The 16,415-nt window shown below is 40.3% G+C and overlaps 1 protein-coding gene across 2 annotated transcripts in view; it reads left to right on the forward strand.

The window, feature by feature from the left end:
- DCX (doublecortin) overlaps positions 1 to 14,338 on the forward strand; it is a 127,736-nt gene extending 113,398 nt beyond the window's left edge. For both annotated transcript variants that reach the window (XM_006262561.3, XM_006262562.4), the window contains exon 7: positions 1,545 to 14,338. In XM_006262561.3, coding sequence (XP_006262623.1) covers positions 1,545 to 1,601 — 57 coding nt within the window. In that variant the 3' untranslated portion in view covers positions 1,602 to 14,338. The remainder of the gene's footprint in view (positions 1 to 1,544) is intronic.
- Positions 14,339 to 16,415: the final 2,077 nt, after the last annotated feature.

The raw sequence follows: 16,415 nt of genomic DNA on the forward strand, positions 1-16,415 counted from the left end.
CACTTGTTGTTTTGAGCTGATTCTTTCAGTTTGTTCATGTTTTGGTGTGTCATATCCCCTTTCTGTACATAACACTGTGTTCAGTAAGGAAGAAGGAGGGCTCTGACATTCCCAGGGATGGTTTGAATACATAAATTCTTATATTATGCAGGAGATGAAACCAAATCAAAACTCCAGAGAAGAATGCTGGATAATAAGGGTGTGCGAAATGGACCCTTTTTGATTCAGATTCAGCCCGAATCGGGGACAGTGATTTGATTTGTTGATTCAGATCCCTGTCCCCGATTCGATTCAGCCAAATCTGAATCTGAAGATTCGATGCTGATTCAGATAATCAGTGATTCGGCCATAGACACAGCTTTAAATGTTTTTTTCTACATGCCTCTTATTAGCAAGCATGGTTCGTGATTGCTGCGATGCTGGGGTGGATTAAGCGTCCCACAGAAGCATGGGGGGCCCCCCTACGTGCTTGGCAGCAAACCTAGAAGTGGACCAGAAGTACCTCCAGTCTGCTTCTGGGTCCGCCATGGGGACCCCCACGCCCCCCCAGCTCAGCAATCAGCCACGGGGGGACCCTGGGTACCCCCCGCCCCCCAGACCCAGAAGGCACCAGTCACTGAGCCGGAGAGGGTGCAGGGGGCCCCCCCAGCGCGCTCTCCAGTGGACCCGGAAGTGGATTGTAAATGCTTCTGGTCCACTTCCAGGTTTGCTGTTGAGTGCGCTGGGGGGCCCCCCGCACTTCTGTGGGACACTCCACGTGCCTCAGCATCGCAGCATTCATGAGCCGCCTGCTGCCTTGAGATATGTAGAAAAAACATTTAAAGCTGCATCTGTCCGAATCTCCGAATCTCTCCGAATCGATTCAGAGGGTTCCGATTCGATTTGAAGACATTAAAGGGTCCTCTGTTTCGATTTGGATTCAGAGATTCGACCACCGAATCAGGCCAGATCTCCCCCAAATCAAGTCAGAGACCAAAGCTTTGCACAGCCCTACTGAATAGGTTTAGACCCAGAGCCAGATCCAAATTTTGCAGCCTGGACTCATTTCTAAACCTGTGATTCATAAAGAGCTTCAATGACTTAAAACATGGGCCATATCATGAAACACCTCAGGTTCTTGTTAACTTTCTAGAGAGAGCCGTGCTAGAGAAGTGACCAAGGCGCAGCTGTCACATAGGGATAAGACTCTTTACTGTGGACCTAAAATAAACTGACCTGTTTAACAAAAGATCCTCTGCATTCATGCACAGTGTTAAATAGATAGACACTGACTGTGAAGTGGCTGAAAGGTTTTCTCTCTGATTGTCACTGAAAATCAGTCTGCCTTTTTTTTACTGAGACCTCCCCACCCACCCCTTCCCCACTGTGCAAATGCTTTTGTTGTAAATCATGGCTGATTCTGATAATTGGTTTGTCTATTCAGTCTCCCATCAAGGAGACTTCCACCCTGTTCCTAGGCCCTTCAGTGAACTGAATCAGGGAGCTGTCTCCTTGTTGCTGGAACCCGAGTGTGGGGATTAACATTTTGTCCTTTCCTCTTACAGGACTTGTACCTGCCTCTGTCTTTGGACGACTCTGATTCTCTTGGGGATTCCATGTAAAGGAACACAATGCCAACTGTCCGTGCTACAAGCTCTGTTAAAAATACAGTACAGTACTTCTGCCAAATGAAGCAGATAGGTGACTGGGTGCTTTCAAATCAATCAAAGGACACACAGTTCTATGTAATTTTTTTTTCTGTGATTTATCTTCTGTGCCACAAATCAACACTTATCAACTTATAGGGATAGAGTGATACCATTCTGCTGGATAACTTTACAGGGATGCATAAGGGGCATTGCCAGCAATCTCAGGCTAACATGCCAGTGATTTCCCCTTCTCTTGTATTAGTTCTTCTTCTGCTCTAACTGCATGAATTTATTATTGGCTGTAGAGACATTGATAGATCCCTACTAGTTCTACAGAAGTGAATCCTGTTGATTATTCTAAAGCTAAAAGAAAACGAATGTCCCTTTCTACCTTCTCACAATGCTGATAAATACTAGCAGCTCTGTGACTGCAGATCTGCTTCTCATTTTGTGTCTGATTTTCACACATGCGTACTCTCTATTGTCAATGTCTGTTGCTGAATAGCAGGAAAGGAAATGGCTTATTACCATAAGAGGCTTAGGATGCCAGCAGAATGTGGAACAAAGAATATTGGACCAGTTTCAGAAATGCTGCCTAAGACAGTGAGCAAAGTTTGTATAGCACAATGATGACATCATAAATTTATATATTGGGACATTTCTAATAAGTAAGCTGAGATATATATGTCAGTTGAGTGTCTGGCATGAACCAGATTTATCATAAAACCCAAAGATAATGCTGGCTGATAATAAGTTATTACATCTACTGCATGGTATCTCTCTATCTCTGCTTATAATCTTAATGCCTTGTAAACATCCAACGCTGAAAACACTGTGAGAATTTGTTTTCAGGTCTGACACCTCTAGGTCGCTTTTTATAGCAAGAAATCAATACACTTTTTATAAGAAAAGAACTTGTATCTGTGTTTTAGGAGTAAGTATTCAAGCTCCTTCTTTTTTATAAAAGCTGGTAATTTTCTTTTGTTTAAAAAACACATTAAGAAAAAAAATTACAAAAAAACAACTACTGCAAACTAGTAATAATAACAACTTAGTTTAGAAATCTTGTTGTCACTGCCAAACAGGCACTTGCAGGAAAAAAGGAAGTCGATTTGAAATAATGAATGTTTTGATAGTTTTTGTAATGTTTAAGCTAGCATTTTTAAGGTTTTTCTTTACATTTCAATACTCCTAACTATGGCCAGATGCTCTACTTATATTACAGATGGAACTTTGAGGTGTTCAAAGAAACTCTTCTAGCAGAAAAGAAAAAACTCTTAGGGGATTTAGTGAAAATCATCACTTTTATTAATCAGTAATGAATCCTACGGGACTCATCAATATATTCCACAGAGCTGGTGGTTTTTACTATGCCTAGACTGTAATGGTATAGGCTAGTTGGTATTGCCTCTGTTTCTTACGGAATAAGCTTTCAGCGAGACTGACTACTACAGAACCGGACTCGAATGAAGTCCTTGCAAACAAATGTTTTGTGTTGCTCTCTTTTACATTCTTTCAGCACATACGCAGATTTCCGTATTTCTTTTCAATCCCTTTGAGTAGAATGAATTATGGAGTCGTGGTGTTTGGTGCCACATGAATAACTTAGCTAGAAGATGATTTGGTTTCATTCCTTTCAGAAGCCACTTTGTATTTTATTAGTTTGCATTGCTACTATTAACACTCTGTACAGGCTGCGTTTTTTTTTTAATTCACATGACAATACATACAATATATAAAAGCAAGCTGCAGCTGAGATGATCCAAAAGAAGACGATTTGGAATTACCAAGGGATTGGAGTTATTTTATACCAAATTTTCACCCAGTAGTCTTAGGTGCAAACATTTGTTCCTAGGGTTTTTCCCAAGAAATGATTTGTGCACCTACAAACAGCTGAATTTAGATGTGTAACTCCCTGGCCACATGACTGAGAGTTGGATATTTGACCTACTGCATCAAGACACCTAAATGCAGTTTAGAGAGGTGAAGATTCACGTTCCCCCATAGTGAAAGCTCTGTATTAAAGAAAGATGGCCGTGGAGACAAAGCACAGTTGTGGCAGTCAGGAATCCAAAGTTCAATACTCAGCTAGATTTTGTGTATGAACTGGAGCAGGTCTCCATTTTTCTGTGCCTCTATAGCTGTCTGTACCAGGAGGATAATAACACTGCTCTACCTCACGGGAGGTTTGTGAGGCCACATATTCACTGAAGTTGGAAAAGTGCTTTCAGATTCTCTGATGCTGAAGAACAGCAAGGAGTAGTTGTATGTGGACAAAGGTTTTTGGGGTGTATATTCACATGGGTACTAAATTAGAGACCCTTCTTGAAAATATGGCTTTTTAAGTAGAAAGATAGCATAGACTGTGATTTGTTTCTGCAAAGTATACTATTAAATCTAGGGCCTTTCTTTCAACAATGAGAAGACACGTTTGCCTTTGACACAACAAAACATGACCATCCTTTCCCCTTCTCCTTCATTTCCCTGTTGGGGGAATCTTGAGGATACCCACCAGTCTTTCACTTCCAGCCCTTCTAGAGGTCCTGCTCTGAACGGTAGCCATCATCTTACTTGCTCAAGTTGACTAACCAGGAACTGAGTGACAATGACAATTGTTAATTAGACAGGGGACATGTTACCTGAGTGATGCAAGGTGCTCCTTCTGTATCCATGGTCCAAAGTGCCTTGCTGCCCATCTCCTAGTCCCTGTCAATCTAGGAAGCAAGAGGCCAGCTACAGCATTAAGTTTAGGGGCTTCCTTAACTGCAGAACAACTTATCAATAGCCTGCACATCCAGGCTGTCATATCTATAAGAGGTCTGAGGCATGTAGCTAACAGCAGTCCTGTACAGTGTTTAAAAATCTACTGGGAAATGACTTTTCTATTCTCCAGTATCCATCCAGGTCAGCTTGCCTGAGACAAAGCTGGAACCAATCTGGGTAACACTGATACAGAGGTAGATAGTTATCTTTGCATCTGCACCTACCATTTAGATAATGAGAAGAGCTCCTTCTACGGGAACTTTCTAAAGAACTGTTCCAAGCACTCCTCCTGGATTGTTCTTCAAAGCGACACATCACAGGACTTGCAAACTCTTACTTGTAGGAGTGTCACTGTCACAAGGACTGCTCAGGAGCAAGGGCTGAGCTTGATGATCATTTTTGACCATATGATGCATCAGCAAGGGAATTTAGATAGGCCTAAGCAAAGAAACCATTTTCTTCAGAGGGAAAAAATAGCCATTCAAACCAGCAAAAGCCACAAGTAAAACAGGGTAAGAGTTCAAACTCCCATGTTTTAGAAGCAATTTTCCAGGTAGAGATACCTGGACTGTAGGTAGAAGTCTGTGAGCATTTCAGATGTAACACATTGTTAGTCTGTCGTAATGCTGCTGTTGCATGAGTACTTGTACAGAAATGCATGTAGAATAGCGTACATACTGTGCGAGATATCTTTGGCTTCACAGGATCCTGAAAACAGACAGTACAAAAAGAAATGAATTGCAGGCAGAATATTATAGACATCAGAATGGGCCTGGTTCAGGAAAATAGCTAAGCGTGTGATCAATTCCCGCTGACTTCAGCAGGACTTAAGTCTGGGTTTGAGTTCTGCCTTGAAAACAGTCTAGATGAGTTCTAGGAGCAAACTAAAGGAATACTTCTGTATCCTCCAAAGTTTATACTTTTTTTCTTCTTCTTCTAAGTACATAAAACTGCAGGGTCTGAGGATCTGCCATATTAATTCTGCTGTAAAAGAGCTGTCTAATTTCCCCCATGAGGTTCTCTATATATTTTCAGAGACTAATTGAAACACTGCATAGTTTTAAAATAATACAGCATTTAAAAACAGAACTGGTGGAAACTTAAGGCTTTTTAGAGGTCTGTTTGTGAGATATGACTTCATTCCTTTATTTCTACTATGTCTGGTACATTTCATGGTGCTTGCATATTAGGCAGCATGTATGCATGACGCATATCCAAATTAAAGAGGAATTAGAGAAGTTCTCAAGCCATAAACAAACCAAGTCTCCATTGCAATGGCAGTTTTCTCTGTAGAAGATCAGGGCCATAGAGTATAAGGTTTAATGACCGATCCTTCTGATTTTTTATTTTTTTTTAATATCTAAATCCTAAGATTTATGAGTCAGAACATCTTCTGGTATAAAATGTGTAGCTAAAACAGCTCTGCAAATCTTGTCTCTAATAGACATCTGTGGTGCCCCTGTAGTAGACTTAAAAGACATTAGTGATTCAGTTGTAATTTGGTATGGTTTTGTGATGAGATGTAAGGCTTCCTTTTGTCCTAAAATGCTCTCTGTTCTTAACCTCAGCAAATTAACACATGGTCTTTCCAGGTGCTAGCAACTCTCTTTGAATTACTTTCTCTGCTATCAGGAAAAGCTAGTTTTGCCCAGAAGATAGGGGCTACATTTCTTTCACCTTTTCCATTATGCACATATGGGCCAGCTGTCATTTAACCTTTCTCAAATATTTTCCATAAACCCTAATTTTGAATGAACTTGAGAGGGAGAGGAACTAAAAAGATATTGGCACACAACAAAACAATATCACAAGTCATTTTTAATAAGTAAAGGTGGTACAAAAATATGTTTTCCTTTAAGATTAGAAAACGATGAGACCTTTTTCTGATGTCTTGGTGCTTGCTTCAGAATGCCTTTGACTGCACTGTTTCATTATGTGACAGTTCTGGGATTGCTGTTTGGGGGCCATACTGTATCCTTGCTGAGGTGCAACTCCACTGACAGGCATCAGTGGAAGTCACATTCACATCTAAGGGCACAATATAGCCCTAAAGATGCAATCCTATTCCGTGTATTGTCAGCAAGTTTTGTCATTTGATTGGGAGCACAGTAGGATGTTTAATAAATCTGTCCTTCACTTGTTGAGTCAATGAGGAAAATTTCCATTCATTTCCATAGGAGCAAGATGAATTCTTAGGAAATAAAGAAGCAAAATAGATATAAACAGAGGTAGAAAGAAAACCCTCTGCCTTGTTCCAAGCAGAGAAACCTGAAACTGTGCATGGAGCATTCTCATGTACAAATAATTATACCATGCATAAATATTTACATGTAGCTGAGATGAAAGAAAATAGTTTATTTTCTTTATTGGTGATTTTACATACTTGCTGTCAAATACTAATGTTACTTTTAGGTTTGCTGATCCAGTATCAAAGCAGACTAAGCTGGTTTCCAGGTCCTGCTTGGTCATTTGAATTAGGATGGTTTAAAGAGTTTGCAAATACAAGGCAGAACTCCTCACCTCTAGGTTGAGTGGTCTAGTTCAAAGAGGCATGTGTGTTTGCAATAGGGTAATGGCTTTATTAGTGATAACAGAGAAATGATACAGCTAGCACTGTCTCTGAATTTAGAACTGTTACCTCCATGGCTAGGTACAGAAGTTACACATAAACTGGTATAAATGATCACAAACCTGTTCAAATCTGTAACATGACAGAAGTTCAGTGCACATAAACCGCTTTCAAAATGGCCAAAACCAGTTTAAGATACCCTTGGATGGATGTAGCATCAGACTTAACTGATTTAGATTAAATTAGTTTATTAAACTTCTGTCACAGATCCCCTTCAGATTCAAGTTAACTCACAGTCCCTCAGCATCCCAGGATACTTTGCACCATTCCTGCAACACCTCCCCCACCGCAGATGAGCAGGTTAGCTTTGGCCCAAGCTGTCTGCTCTGGCCAAGCAGGGAGGCATACTCTAGCGCCCCCCCAGCTTCTGACCTGGGCCACTTTAAGCATGTGGCTGCATTTCCAATATCAAAAGTGAGTGTCTGTTCACTTGCTTATCAGTTCAATCTCTGCAGTTTAGACTAATCTGAGAAGACTGAATCAATTCAGGCTCAGGTTTTTTGACCATCTGTACTTAGCCCCTAAGTGTGCCTTCCAATACATCTCCCCTCTTTGGGCTTCAGAAATACTTAGTAATACTGAAAAGTCCAATTAGGCCAGAATATAAACTGACAGATGGGGCAGCCTCCCTGAATATCTAGCCTGCTGAGATTATTATTCAGTCTCATATTTATCCAGCTGATTCTCCATTAACATACTGGGAAAATGATGGTATCGTTTATCACAGGTTCATTCTGAGTGGTGGCACTGATGTCCTCCCACACCATGCCTGTGGCTTTGAGGAGTCCTGCTCAGTGGTGTCTCAGGAATGAGATGAGGCTAGTAAGATGTCCTAGTGGGCTGTGTATTAGGAGTCCAAGTGTTCTGGCTTCTACAGTAATGGATCCTATCATTGAGTGTTGTTTCCTCCCCTCCCTTTTTTTCTTGACCTGAAATCCAGTATCTCTAGTAATATATACAGCTGACAAGCTTGGTTTGAGGTGAGTTATTGAGGCCTAGAAACCGGCCCCTGCACTCATCCAGTGCCCAAACTGTTCCTGCTTTTGGGCTATGTGGAGCCATTGCTTCTGGCCAGAATACTATCTCCTGCTAAACCCCTCTTTTTGCAAAGTTACATATATGCCTGTTTGGGGCTCCTGGTGCTACTAGCCAAAATTTGGGCCCTATATTTGTAAGCACTGAACCAGCTGCATCTCTAACTCAAAGGATTCCAGTGGCCTTACATCCCAGAAGCCAGTGGACCTGTTGTTCAACTGATCTTTGTCTGGATTGGTTTGCAGATATATCCCTTCATGGGGAACAATTGTCTTTGTTCTTTCTATGCTAATGTATTTAGTAAGGCCAACACATTTCTGCTCCTGATCTCTGCACCCAATGAACTAGAATTCAAGATTCTGACACCCATTAAAGTTCCTCTGGTTCTGACAGCTTGCATGCAACAATTGCAGCCAGAGGATGCCTAAAGGGAAGAGAGGAGAGATGGCCGAGGTTGATAAAATTGCAAAGTCTGGAAAAAATGAATCAAGAACTGCTATTTCTGTGCCTCATAAGATGTCTCATAAAACAGGAACTAGGATGCACCTAATGAAATTATTGGGTGGCAGACCTCACTCAAACAGAAAAACACAGCACATAATTGATATGCAGAATTCATTGCACAGGATGTGGAGGGGCCAGTAGTATCACCCGGGTCAAAAAGAAATGAAAGGCGTTGATGAAGGATAGGTCCTTCAAGTGCTATTAAATGCCACAATCAGGAATGCAACCTCAGGTTTAAGGCATCCCCAAACCTATAATTGCTGGTAACTGGGAGGTTACAGGGGCTGGTTCTATACACACATGCCCTATTTCTTTCACTTCTAAAGCATCCACTACTTGCCACAGTTGGAAACAGGATATTGAGCTAGATGAACTCTTGGTTTGATCCAGTGTGGGAATTGGCAACTCCTTCAGCAATGAGAGCTCATCAACTGACAAAGAAAGTTGGCATTTTTGTTTCCCACTGCGACTGGAAACAAAGAAAGGAGACTTGTTCCAAGAAGAGTAGTAGAGAGCATTTATTAGGAGGTCCTTAATGAGCAGCAGCAAAAATGCTTGCAGGTCCTAATAGTATGAGATCTGCTTGGAAGGAGAGTGAGAGGCAGAGTGGTGAAAGTGTCCCAGTCTGACACATGCAGAAATAGTAAATAAAAAAATCGGAGAAACCAAGAGTAATGAACAAACGGAAACGTTATGGACAAGGGAGGAGCTACTGCTTGGCTCTGGACTGAAAAGCAGCAGGGGCAGCATGGCTGTGTGTGTTCCACCAGTGCCCAAGTTGGCTAGAGCTAGCTTGCAGTGACAATTTGTGTCCCCCTCCCAGTCACAAAAATAAAGTCATACTTGGCTGTGGGCAAAAAGATTTGATTTGAAATTCCTCCTCCTGTCCCTTTGTTCCTTTTTTCTGCCAGCGCATAAAAGTCTGTGTCATCCTCCAAAGAGTAGGGGGAAAGACATGGCCTTTTGTCAAGTGACAGCCCCAGCCTGTGGTTTTGTTCCGTGTAATTTTTATCCCTCTGCCTAGGACTAGAAATAGCCATGTATCACCAGGGCCTGGTTCCTGAGAAGACAGGCTTCGTGCTTTAGGAAATCATAAGACACACATGCACAAAAAATAATGAGAGCCTCTCACATTTTCCAGGCCCTCCCCTAAGAGCACAGCTGAAAACACAGGCAGAGTAGCCCACTTGAAGCAGAGCGAAGCTACTATAGCTTCTAGTTGTATTATCTTGTTGAGCTGTGCTGGCAGAACCACTGATGTTGATCTTGTTCTTGGAGTTACTGACCACTAACGCGACTCTACAAATAATTCAGAATACTTGTAACCCCTTTCATCAGGAAGTGAGCCATGCTGCCACACTCACTGAGACTGAACAGTGCTTCTGGCTATAAAGAGAGCTGCTGATTTTGCGGGAGTTAATCAAGGAGTACGGCAGTGCTCAGCATGGCGGGGGGCCAGAATCTTGCCCATGGATTCTTGCAATCGGCCTATTCCAGGAGCTTGTATATCCAGTCTATCTTCTGCTTTTTTATCGTCTTATTTTAATTCTATCTGTTTCATTCTTGTAGGGCCAGGTTTTGATCCCTATTTCCTTGCTTAGTGTAGTTTATAAGTAGCCCCATTGGTTCTCCGCTTGTAAGGTGTTGTGCTGTTTCATATGATCCAAGGTTTCCTAGTCTGCTGTACATAAAGCAGGATTTCTTTTCTGTGAAGCTTTTGGTATATGACTGCTGTCTAGGTTGTTGCCTGAGTAAAAGGCATTGCCACTTAGTTGTGTTGGGAAAGAAGGAATAGAGCCTTTAAACTGTTTGGTTGTCTATACTGGTCAGCGTGATTTTAGTTCTTTCGGTTAAAAAAGACAAGAAAAAAAATTTTTTTAAGGAATTTTAAAATTCATCATCGAGGCATCCAAATTATAGCTATTATACCTCAAAAATTCATGAGAAAGCAAAGCTGGAGAGAGGATATAGACAAGTAAGGCCACATTTTCTTCTGGGGTAATTCTTTCAGCATCATGGGTGACGCAGCATTAGTGAATTGAACGCTAAAAGACAAATCAACCAAGCAAAATTCTTCTTGATTTTAGAGGGAGTTTGTTCATTAAAGATGGTAGATTTGCATCCTCGCTGTAGAATCCCATGGACATAACACAACATTTAACTATTGAAAACCACTACACTGAATTCTTAGCTGATCAAAATGAACAGAAACTCCACTGAAAGAAATGGAACTCAATCTGTTTATCTGAGCAGAGAAGTTGGTGATGATTTCAACAGCGCTCACTCTAATGATCTATGGGATCATTTTTTAGTATTTGCAAAGGAAATGCTATGGGTACCAGCTGGAAAGTGGTCCCCTGTACACTTCTGTGATACTTCAGTGGTAGATGATACATAGAGGAATTAATTTATGGCTAGTGAAGGAGAAGCAGAAATGGTTCCACTTATTTAAGCATCTGTTTGAAGCATTTTAGACTTGAAAATCAGGCAGTCCCTTGAGATTCTCAGCTATAAGGCATGTTTGATCAGATGAAGGCTCAGTCTGATAGTAGAAGACCTGAGCTCAGAGGGTAGATAGGATCAGATATTGCCTCTCCTAGTATTTCTCTGCCCAGCTGTATCTGAAACCAAGTTGAATAATGGATTATGGATTTTAATTTTTTTTTTTTGGAGAGGAAAGTTTTGCCAAATGGTTTTGAACATAGAAAAGAAGTTTTAGGGTTTTTCACTTTGAGTTTTGAGGTAAACTAAGCTAGTTTTGATTTTATCCAAGGTGCTTGGCCCATCTCTTTTTGAAGCCAGTAACCACTTCAGCTTTATATAAGAAACAAGGTTGCTCTCTCTCTCTCTTTAAGGAATTTTTAGAGTATTTGAGATATTCCAAAGCACATGGAGTCATATCCAGATATGCTGGCAGCACCAGGCAGAGATGGGCATGAAACAAAACCATGACTCTGAAACTTTGATAGCCCAGGTACAGAACTGAAAGAAAGAACCAACCCCTTTGTCTGTAAAGGACCAAATTGAAACCTTGAATCAGGTTCCCTCTGAACATGGAGGAAGACCATATTCTGACTGCAACTTCAGAGCAAAAACCCAGTCTTAGAACTGAAGGATTTTTCTGGTTCCATCTGAAGAATTTACACCTATGTCTTATTTCTAAAATTCCAGCCACGTCTCTGAAGTACTGTATTTCCAAAGCAGTACACCTTTGACACATTTTGTTCTTTTCTTTCACAATAGAAATTTAGTGTAATGTCTAATAATGTGTCTCCTTGAGGAAAAGAATGTCTAGGGAATTAATTGCACTGTTTATCAGTTGGTGTCTATAGATAAAGTGAAGCAGAAGTATTGAATGTAAGAGCAAGAAACCCTACGAGTTGTTGTAAGTACATGCTGAATTCTGACGTGTAAATTAGTGTTAGTTCATTTTTATTTAAATTGCATGGATCTGAGCAAATTTCCCACAATGGCACTGATAATATGGCTGCGATAATCCATTTAGAAAACATCCCCAGGCCTCTGAGGAAGAGGAGAACTGTTTAAGTAAATCTCCTTCTATTCTACAAAATTGCAACACAGTTTGGAAGTTGAGAAGATGACTTTCCACTTCCACTCTGCATCTCATCATACTGTATAGTCTAGAAGCACAGGAAAGGAATAGCAGCTTGATGACTTTGCTGTTACTAGCATTTGCTTATTTTCTTAATTGCTGTTATAATCACAAGCTACAATAAGCCACTCTGAAGTCAACTCCAGGTTCTTCATGCCACCATTCTCTGAAGAATGTGTATTGCCTTTTATTCCTCATAAGGACCTTGGAGTTTTCCTAGTCTGCAATTCTATTGGGAAGTAAGTTGTGCTAAGGGAAATGTGCAGCTGAAGTGGAATCTGATCATTGATTACCGTCTTAGGTCATTAATTAATTTTGTATGATAGCATCATTAATAACAAAGCTGCAATATAATATAACCGAGAGGCCACAATGTATTTTCTATTGTCATTCAGTGGGCGGGGGGTAGGGGGCGGGGAAGCTGAGTTTAAAGTTTAGCTGGTATACTTTAAACTCTTTGTACATAACCTTGGAGGATGTGTTGGTGGTATGGGTTGAGTTGTATTTGCTGGTAAACTTTGTTTTGCTTTGTTTAAATAATGACGTATTTAACTAATTACATGTTGTAAAAAGAGTTATTAATTTAAACGAGGATTTTGTTCTCCTATAATTGATCCATCTAACATTTCATTTTGGCAAGAATTTTCCATAACCATGCCACAGTGCTACATGCAGTGTTAAGTTGACTTTTCATGCTTTTTTGGGAAGGGTGGAATTTTTTCTTCAGACAATAGCATTACCATTGTTAACTTACTGCTTGGGGACATATCTTGAATTTCCTTTTGGACTGCATAATTGGAAGTTCTCTTAAAGGAATAGGAACAGGCAAGAGGTTATGCCAAAATGTCTCAGTTGTATCATCTTGTAATATATTGCAGCTTTATGCCAATGATTCCTTGCTTACCTGTACACAGTACATGCATGTTTTGAACTAATCCTGCATTCTCCATTTGTGGTGAGTTATTTAGCAATTTTGCCACCTTTTGTGCCATTCAACTTGTACAGAAGACATTTTTATTGACGTTTTAAAGGAAAAAAAGAAAAAAAAAAAACAAACCTTCTGCTCCATAGCTGTAGGTAGAACTCAATTACTTAGCAAACAGATGTAAATTAGTGGTTGTAGTTTTAGAAACTTTAGCTTGCTAGTGAACAAGCTTTTGAGAGTAAATGCATGGTATTGTACATCTCATTTCTTAACCTTCCTTTACTGCTGAAAAGATTCTCTCTGTTTCTGTCTCTCTCTCTGTCTCTCATTCTCTCGTGGTTGTAAGTTACAGATTTGGACATAAATAAAATGATACGCAAAGTTTGAAAAGCAGTTCTCAACAGCTTCTTTTCAGTTTATGGTATGTATCTTACAGAACAAAGCCTTTGTTACTTTTAATTTGACATTAAACTCTACAATAAAACAGCTAGAGATCAGTACTATATTGCCTTTGACCAAGTTACACAACTAGTTAACTAGTCACAGGATCTCATCATTGCTAAACAATGTGATCTCATTTATCCATGGCTACTGAAGTGTTAGGCATGGGTTGTATTTGAAGATCATTTTTCCCAATCCAGGGCTTCTTTTAAGGAAAATAGCCCCATGGATCTTTATTTGCAGAGTTTGAATATAGGATCTTTGATTTTAATGAATGGACAGTAGGGTGTGGGAGGATGAACATACCTCTGTGGAAAACAACTCCTACATATCCCCAGACTCTGTTTTCAGCCTATAGGGCTTGTTATTTGGTAATGTTGGTTTTGTTCTATTTGCAACAGAAGACAGAAAAATTCAAAGGCTTTGAACTACAGCATCACTCAGAAAGACGGATCTTGTAAGAAACAAAGGAAACAAACTTACTTGAAGCAAAACCCGAAACTTACCTAGATCCACATCTCTCTCCCTTGTGCCTCTTCTCTCATAGTAGTACTTCCTTTTGTTAGAGGACATGGCTTTCTAGAGCAAACTTTCACTTTTGTGAGGCGTTGTGAACTGTTTTACTGCTGTGATCATCTCCCCAGCTCTGAAAATTCCCATGGTGCAATGCCATGCAGCAGAGGACCTGTCTACTTTGTCGCTTTGCTCTCAATATTCGTTACTCATTGTTTTTGCATCTAAATGTACATTTGCAAGATGTGTGTAATGTCACTTTCAAAAAATAAAATTTGGTTTCAGTATTTAGGCTGACACAACCTTTTTCATTCTTTTATTTGGCCTGATAACCATACATTGAATATATATGTGTATATATATATACATATATATATATATATATATATATATATATGCGTGCGTGTGTGTGTGTGTGTGTGTGTGTATGTGTGTGTGTATATATATATATATATATATATATATATATATACATATATATATATATATATATATTGTGTGTTGTAGCTGGATTCACTTACTGCTATTCCCAGTCTTCCTGAGATCAATCCCAGCTGTATGTGCACAAAGAGAAATAGGGAGGGGGGGAGCATTCCTAACTATACTGAATTCATGACGAGACCATATGTGTTTTGACTAAAGGAGATACACACTCATCATGGCCTGGAAACCAACCCACCATTTTTACTAAAGAGGCAGCTCTGCGTTTGTGATACCACAAGACACGTAGCTAAAGGCAAAGCCTAGCTCTTTACTTATTTACATCCCAAAAACCCTCTGAAGTCAGTGGAATAGCAGTGGATTCAAATCTGGACAGAGCCTGGCCTCCTCAACCAAAATTCACCCCTGAGCAGAAGCCCAGCTATAGCCTATCTTCTTAGTACTGGGGGGCCAGTGGGATCTGAGAGGTAGTATTTCTGCTTGCTTTATGCATAGGGCAGGAAAATGTCCAAGTTCTTTTCTCACTGAAAGATTGGTGAAACCACATTAGAGCCAATTACAGTCTTAACTCTAAGCCCTTAAACATGTTAATACAGCATAAACCCATTCATTTAATTATATGGTACAAGCCACTTTCTGTTTGTTTCTTCTTCAGATCTCCAAAATTAAAAATGAGTGCACTGACTCCACTTGGCCTTCATCGACAGCTGTTGGAACTCATATTTTCTTCCATGAAAAGCTCAGACTCTTTTCAATATCTCATGCTCGGGAGGAGGCCTTTGTCCTCTTTCCTGTAGTCACCTTACCATAAACCAACAAGGGTCAACACACTCAACCTTCTCACTCCAGAAACGATCCCACACCCTTCAGCAACAATGCGAGGGCTAGCCACGTGTTTCACCACTTGGCTGATTACCAGCATCCATTTGCCTTTGACATGCTGTGCTTGGCCATGCTGAAAAGAGAGCACACAGTACGTTACTGTGTTCAGTGAAAGACCAAGTTCAAAATGTGATTCACATCATGAATCCAGCAACAGAAAAGCACCAGTAGAGCATGTATTTGGATGTGCATGAACTGAAGACGAAGCAAACACGAACAGAAAAGTTGAGCCAATGCTTTAGAAGTTGTTCTGCATTGACCTTTGGGTAACCCAAAGGGGACAGAGCATCTTGGTTTCTTTTCTAGAGATTAAATGTCAGATGAATGCAATAAGATGCAGAAGAGTTAATGCTTCAGCTTATAGAAGGGAATTGTTTAAGAGATTTAAAACTCTGTCCTTGGTGTATATTAAGCATGGCTATAGCAGCTGCTCTAGAAATTGTAAGAGGAGATCTGCAAATGCAATTGGGCCAATACAGGACTTGGCAAACAAAGACTGTAGCTGGAAAACACCTGATTCTGCTTACATAGCCATGAGCACCACTGATATACGTAGTTACTCCTGATTTTACATCAGTGTAAAACAGCACAAGAAAGCTTTCAGAGGTAGGGATTCCCACTGCCCCTGCATAGATCAGTATATAAACACAATACACTGCAGGTTTCCTGGCATGGAAAGTTTCACATCAGCAGTGAAAATAAATATATTTGCTTCTGGAAGCTTTAACCCAAGTTTCAGTGGCCTCTTTTTTGTATCTGCTGTATAGATTGAAACAAAATTGTGGTCTCTTTGGAAAGTATTTAGCTGGGCTCTGACCTAAGCTGTATTTCTTGATGCTCAACCATTGCAGGCTGTACAAATCTGGTTCCAATCAAATGAAACATATGTTTTCTCTGTCAGGCTTGTCCGTTGCAAATAATCCAAGGATTCTGTGGTTGTTGGCTTTGAATTCTAGCCCCAAATATGGTAGCCAGATACACAAGGTATTGGGACACTTAGAGATGTCTGGGAGTTTATGCTGCTCTGTGAAATGTGTTCAT

This window comes from Alligator mississippiensis, chromosome 8 (genome assembly GCF_030867095.1).
Source record: "Alligator mississippiensis isolate rAllMis1 chromosome 8, rAllMis1, whole genome shotgun sequence".
Lineage (NCBI taxonomy): Eukaryota > Metazoa > Chordata > Crocodylia > Alligatoridae > Alligator > Alligator mississippiensis.